General features: G+C 43.2%; 1 protein-coding gene across 3 annotated transcripts in view; it reads left to right on the forward strand.

The window, feature by feature from the left end:
- Positions 1 to 5,323, forward strand: part of LOC119170217 (venom metalloproteinase BumaMPs1) — a 336,963-nt gene extending 331,640 nt beyond the window's left edge. For all 3 annotated transcript variants that reach the window (XR_012894141.1, XM_075888613.1, XM_037421312.2), the window contains one exon: positions 5,135 to 5,323. Coding sequence is in view for 2 of the 3 variants with exons in the window: in XM_075888613.1 (XP_075744728.1) it covers positions 5,135 to 5,246 (112 nt within the window). In the remaining variant the exon portion in view is untranslated. The remainder of the gene's footprint in view (positions 1 to 5,134) is intronic.
- Positions 5,324 to 6,989: the final 1,666 nt, after the last annotated feature.

Here is a 6,989-nt window from a genome sequence, read left to right on the forward strand (position 1 = left end):
GGCCATGCTGTGTATGTTCCTAGTGTTTTGTATTAGGTACAGGTACTGTATGCAAATATGTAAATACACATATGTTTACACTAACCTGACAACTGATGCTGTTATGGTTAGAATAAAATATTTCAAACACTGTATCTTTTATCATTTGAGGTATGCAATAAATTTGCTGAAATGCTGCTGGCTCAATGGTATGGCTTGTGCTTTTTTAGCAAGCAAATAGAGCAGATGTTTTACTCTTCACAATCATTGTGGAAGATAAATAGGTGACAGGCAAACAGGCAGAAAGTTTTCGCTCTTTTCATGCATACAGGGTGTTTCATCACTCGTAGCATAATTGAAGTGGCGCGTTGCATAAATAAAGTTTACCATAATATGCAAGTGATGACACAGTGCTACAATGTGTAGGATTTTCCAGATTTGTGCCTATTTGCTACACTCCTCCTGGTTTCTGTGCTTTGGCTACGAAATTCTGAATGACAAAAAAGCCAACCTCTCTTCTTCTGTGCGTGTGGTATACTAGCGATATAAAAAACAATTGTTTAAAGCGGTTTGGCAAAAAAATACTGTGATGCTGCATTTGTTTTTATTTCGTGCTACATCACCTGTGCAACAGGAGTGCCTAGTACATGTGGTCGCACACAAGAGCAAAGTGCTTGTGAATTAACTTCATTATTTAGCGGAAGACTTGTCAGCAGCTAATTTGTGATGGTTGTGCTTTTTGACATTGGGACATGCTTTGGGCGTTGCATTTATTGGATTTGTGTAATATTTAACAATAAAGGTTTATTGGTAAGATTCTATGTAGTCAATGAGTGCTAAATACTAAGTATTAAGTTTGAAATAGAGAACCATTGTGTGGCGAGCTAAAATACGAGTTCCGAATAAGTGCTAATTGCGGATATAGATTATCGTTCAGCTGCTCATAAAGCGCTGTTGCTCTTGCGTTTGGCTCCCGACAGTACGCGTGCAGTAACTGTACTTAGTTCAGCCGCGTTATGGTGTTCTTGTAGCTTTGGCACCTGCGTAGGCACGCACACAAGAGCGGGGGGGGGGGGACACACCGTCCCATGCAATCGCCCAGGGAGGAGGTGCGAAGTCTGTTCCGTACATTGACTTAGTAGGGAGGGTGGGCGCTGCAACATACTTTTGCCCCTCCCCTCTCCCGCTGAATAGGAATCCCGTGCACGCTTATGAGCATCTCCTTGTGTAACTTTCATTTTTCTGTATGCTATAGGAAACGGCGGCGCTGGTGAATGCGCTGGTGAATGCGCCGGTGGCAGACAAGAACAATAAACAACGGCGCGGTCGCGCTCAGCGGCTGCTCATAGTCAGTCGCATCGGAGTTTCAATTATAGGGATGTTTCTCAGTGTTTTGTCTTCATCTCTGAGAATTCTGTGTGGCGGCAGTTTCAGACATCTATCTACAATAGAAATACAGGCGGTCTCGAACAACTTAGAATACGCCGCTGCCACGGGACGCGTGCAGGTCAAGGCACAAATACCAAAAAATAGCTCCACAGCATGTGCTCCACAGCATGTGTTAGTTGCCACTTCGTACTCATAAACCACCGCGGTAAACGAGGTGAGCTAGTGGTGGCGCTGTGGTGTAATGGTTATCGTGTTTAGTTTCAGTGCTTGCGGTCACGAGTTTGATTCCTGTGTCGTGCGTACTTGTATGCAAATATCATGTCTGTGCATGAATGCGTGAATGTACGTTTTCTTTTATGTCCCTATGATGAATCATAGCAATAAATGTCTCCGAATCTCTAATTTCATGCCTGAAATACTTTTTCTTTTGACTGCGTATAAAAGGGCCTTTTAAGGTTTTCAAAAGAAGCAGAAAAACTTCCGCTTTGCTCCAATCAGGCCCCCAATCCGAGTTCAATAAAAGCACCAACGTTACCCTAAGAATTCCCTCTTTTGACCCCATTTACTTCGTGAAAAAACCTTGTTAGGCCTTCTGCCAACATAAATTGGCCGTGTATCTAAAAAACGGAGCTTTTTTATCGGTGATACACAGTTATCGAAGCTTCATCAATCAATTTTAAATCAAATACGAGTATTATTTGTCAATGAATGAGTTTAATAAAGCAGACTAACCACTAGAAAAGTTCGAAGTTGGCAGCTTTCACTTCAATAGGTACTGCCATTTTGTTCTACGTATTTCCCTAGCACACTGGTGTCTAAACGAGGACAACAAAACTACCCAGAGATCCTACAAAAGCACTGCAAACAAGGCTGTTCGCAAAAACCTCATTTTAAAGGGCGTTTCAGTTATAACCTTCGGTATTCACGCTGGAACACGAGCCAAAAACACCATAAAAGGCTAAAACGTGTTTACAGTCTACTACCACAATTTTTCGGTGTATAAAAGCGTGTTATGTCTGCACAGTTGGCTGTTGTTGTTTTTTTTTTCTGGCAAAACGTCGTTATCTTTACGCTTCCTTTTCATGCAACATTAAATGAAACTTCAAATGGTTTCGCAACAAGCACTCATGACACTTTTATTGATTACGCCTTCGACGTCGGCAGAATTTGCAGTGCCAACGGCAATCGTGACCCTTGAGCGAAGCCAAATGGGGCTTTGGTCCTCGAGCGCGTTCAGGCAATACTGACATTGGTCTGTATTCGGTGGCATCACTTTGTCTGACGGTAAACTTATGAACTTGTTTCTTTGGTCAATGGCAGTACTGTGATGGATAGCTTACAAAATATTGCCTAGTAAGACACTGCTGGAGTGGTGTCACAGGATTACTAAGCTTGAAGGGCAAGTCCAGTTAAAAATCTCAGAACATTAAAGAACTTGATTCACAGAAATTCTGGTGTAGGTGTCGCCTTCGTTGGTTGTGAGCGAGAAACCATCATCTGGTGTGTCAACAAAAATCAAGAAAGTTAAAGCAAGACGAGTCTTAAAAATCCGTGTTCGAGTAAGGCCGTCTGCGTGCAAGCAGGTATTCTGCCACCGAGCCATGAAATTTGTGAAAACTGCCTGAGAGAAAGCACTAATTTAGTGTCACGTAGCGTAAGTAGTCTCCCTAAAGAATCATAATTTGCGTGCCAGAAGCGTAATCGTGCCAGCGCAACAAAGATATGCAATGACCAACGAGTGGTTATCTTAAAGGCTCATTCATTACAACACACTTAGACATGTTTAATCACCATCAGCAAGCAGAGCCACCTTAAAGTGAGCAACGTTTCAGCAACCTGTTGTCACCAGGTATTTGATTGTCTCATTTCATCAAGGGACTTATTTTTGTGTTTTCTCGATGCGCGCCATGAAGCCGGCTTGCGTTCGAAGTAATAAATCCATTCTGAGTTCAGCCCTGTGTATGTGAGTGCTTTCCTAAGCGTTTTTTTTTAGCTTTAAAGCTGGTCTTCATCATAACTAAATCATAGTTTCCACATGCGATACCATCAAAATGGTGCTTCTATTGCAAATGACGCCAGTCAACATTCAGCTTTCTTAAAGGCACTGACTTTCATTCAGAAAGTTACTCTCGTTTCGCTGATGAAGCCGCGACACACGAATGCACATCACCGCAATGTTTTTTTTTTGTTTAGCTGTAGGCCCAGCAGACATTCGTACTTTAGGCTCGGTATTTTGTTACCATATTCATCGGTTCTCTTGAGATAGACTGCAATTGCGCTTTCCGTCAGGAACAAAGGGAATGCCACCATCATATTCTTCTAAACTACTGTCCTAATCTAGAACTATTTAATTTTGTGAGAAAGGGATAACTACGAACCTGAGGCAAGTCATATTTTGGATAATGATGATTATTCCCACTGTTGTCATACCATTGTGGGTGATGACTGCTTCGTTCAATAGCCCAACACAACTTCAACGTCTATTTTGTGTCTTCCTAGCTGAAGTCTGTTTTGTACCATCAATAAGGCTAAATGCATTCAATCTAATGCCTTATAGTTCGCAACAAAGACCTGAGAGTGCTTCTTTGTCACTTTAGGGCCACACGCACACACACACACACACACACACACACACACACACACACACACACACACACACACACACACACATATATATATATATATATATATATATATATATATATATATATATAAATTGTGGGGGTTCAGCATCTCGTAACCCCCGTATGAGTATCAGAGACGGCGCAGTGGAACGTTCTTGAGATTTTGACCACCCATGGTTCTTTAACGTGAGCCTAAATCTCAGCACAAACGCTTAGAGCATTTTTGCTTTCCATCGAAAATGCGGAAGCAGCAGTCGAGAGCCTTCGTCGCTAGACCAATGTGGTGGGTTTGTACAACTTATACGTATAGCTAAATTTATTGACGTGACCCTCAATGTCCACCTGACGTGGACTTCTGCTGTCCCTATGGCCATTCACCACAAAAACAAGTAAGGTTGCCAATGGTTTCATTATTCACTTGGCTAAATGGCAGTATTATTTCAAAGCAGCGCTAACTCACTTGAACAGTGATATGTGGGGTTTAACGTCCAAAAACCACCATATGATTATGAGAGACGCTGTAGTGGAGGGCTCCGGAAATTTTGATCACCTGGGGTTCTTTAACGTGCACCCAAATCTGAGCACACTGGCCTACAACATTTCCGCCTCCATCGGAAATGCAGCCGCCGCAGCCGGGATATGAACCCGTGACCTGTGGGTCAGCAGCGCAGTACCTTAGCCACTAGACCACTGCGGCGGGAGACTCACTTGAACAGCTAACCTAAATGTGACGATATGACATGATGTATATGATTTGGTTGATGTCACTGTAAATTAACCATCATTAGGGTGTATATGCTTGCGCCGTATTAGCAGTAAATTTATTGTAAGTTAGCGCTTAGCCCTATTTGACTTCTTTCTCATAAGTTCAGCGCGCAAAGGAAGTATATTTCTTTAGAACCCTATACGAACCATAAAATGTAGCCACCCAGTGCCACCATTGTAAAACTTCTTCGAGCAAAACTGCGATTTTAGCCAGCTGGTGCATGGTCGAAGATTTGACAAAGCAGTGGTAAAACACAGATGTCTGAGCATATTGGCAGCATAACAGGAGCTTTTTTTTAGTTAGGTTGAATTTTGCGTATAATTATAGAATATTTATAAGTATTTTGTCTTACGATGAGTGTATGTTTTCGTTGCAGCTCAGAGGAATCGAAATGCTTGAGGTATGCAGCATCTGACAGCGCGGTCGGTGTCTTTCCACGCCTGTTTGAATACAATTCTTATGATGACACATATGACCACAGTACGTGACCCAAGTGAAGTGCCTCTTGAGTTTACCCTACATCTTACTCGCGCCGTGAATGGTAATAAAGTTTCCACGTGTCCTATTCGTTCTTTTCTTAACACTTGTCGTTTCTCCCAGAACTTGGGTGCCTTTATTCAAACTGCAACTTGCCAGTTTGTCGTGGCATGACCAGATTTTTATTTATATAAGAAGAAATTATAAAAAACTTCGCCAGAACACACGTACGCTTCAAATCAAATATATACTATGCATGAATCAAGTGGCACATAGAAGTCGCGGAGCAAGAAAAACAGGAAGGCGAACTCCTGGCTGGCGCCAGCGCGCCCTGGGCTAATGATACAATGAGAGAGGAAGTTTGCGAACGTGCGCGACGCGATTATTGCGGCAAGACCACGGTGGGCGAGATGCAAGAAACTATTTGTTTTCCGCCACGACGGGAGGGCGCGCGCACCTGCGGGGTCGGCTATGCTCGAGTAAAACCCGAGTGTCCTCTGCTACGTCTGCCACTGGCCAACTTTACTACGCTACAGGATGCATGACATGACAAGAACTTTATTTAGGTCCTGAGGGACAGATATTTGGGAGCTATACACCTCCCGCCTTATCAAGTCGGTGGCTCCGCCCACGATGGGACCGGAAGTCAAAGCTCCGTTGTGATGTAGTGGGTGCTCTGGACGACCTGGAGTTGTGTATGAAGGCTGCCGCTCTTTGAAGATGCATCCCATTGCTCCTTCGTGATGGGCGGAGAGGCGTAAGGGCACTGCCAGAGCATGTGATTAAAAAAACATGAGTCGTGGCCGCATTAGGGGCATGACTGCGAGTGATCGGGGTATATCTGGTTAAGAGACCGAGAAGTAGGATATGAACGCGTTTGAAGTAGTGTGAATGTGCTCCCCTGGACCTTGGTCAAATCGGGGTGGGAGGCTGGAAATATTTTTTGCCCAGACAGTAGTGCGAAACAATCTCATGAAAAGTAGACAACGAATCTTTGTAAATGTCGACCTCGGTACGAGCATGGCTATTCGCGACAGCCCGATACGCGAAACTGTGCGCAATTCGGTGAGCCTGCTCATTAGGGTTAAATCTGAGCTGGTTAACTGAACCATCTATATGTGCTGAAAACCACGCGATGTGGTACCCTCCTTTGCTATATTTTTTTTCGCCAGCGTAGTTTGCTGGGCCAAAATGAAGCAAGTAGAGCATCTTAGTGCCAGATGTTCAATCAACAACTTGTCAGATATTATGCTCTTCGGACAAGGAAAGGAAGCAACTCATAGAATTCAAAAACCAGACGAGCTGTGTTTATAATAAACAGTGCTTAACAGTGCAAATGACAGGGAGGGACAAAACAAACGGGACAGAACGCTGAACTGTTACCAAGTTATTTCTTGTGAAAGTCTTCGCTTTTATAGAGGTACCAGTTGCATAAGTCATGCGCGAAACACAATGATAAAGCATGAGTACACCACATCTACAAGCAAAGAAACAATTTTTCTTTATCGGTGAGTTTGAAAGAAGGGGTGCTAACACAAGCATCTCCTAATGAACACATCTTTTCAGCCTCTATAATTTTGCGTGTGGTCCGACCCCTGCATGTTGCAACAATAGTGCACTTGGAAAAAAATGGCCCCCTATCTGCTAGTTTCAGTGCAAAAACTGTTGAAAGACGATAGTCTTGCATATGGAGAAAGTGAACAATACATTTCCTTGATGTACTGCGCAAAAAAAATTGGTGAACTGTATTCTGG

The sequence above is a fragment of the Rhipicephalus microplus genome, chromosome 3 (genome assembly GCF_043290135.1).
Source record: "Rhipicephalus microplus isolate Deutch F79 chromosome 3, USDA_Rmic, whole genome shotgun sequence".
NCBI lineage: Eukaryota > Metazoa > Arthropoda > Arachnida > Ixodida > Ixodidae > Rhipicephalus > Rhipicephalus microplus.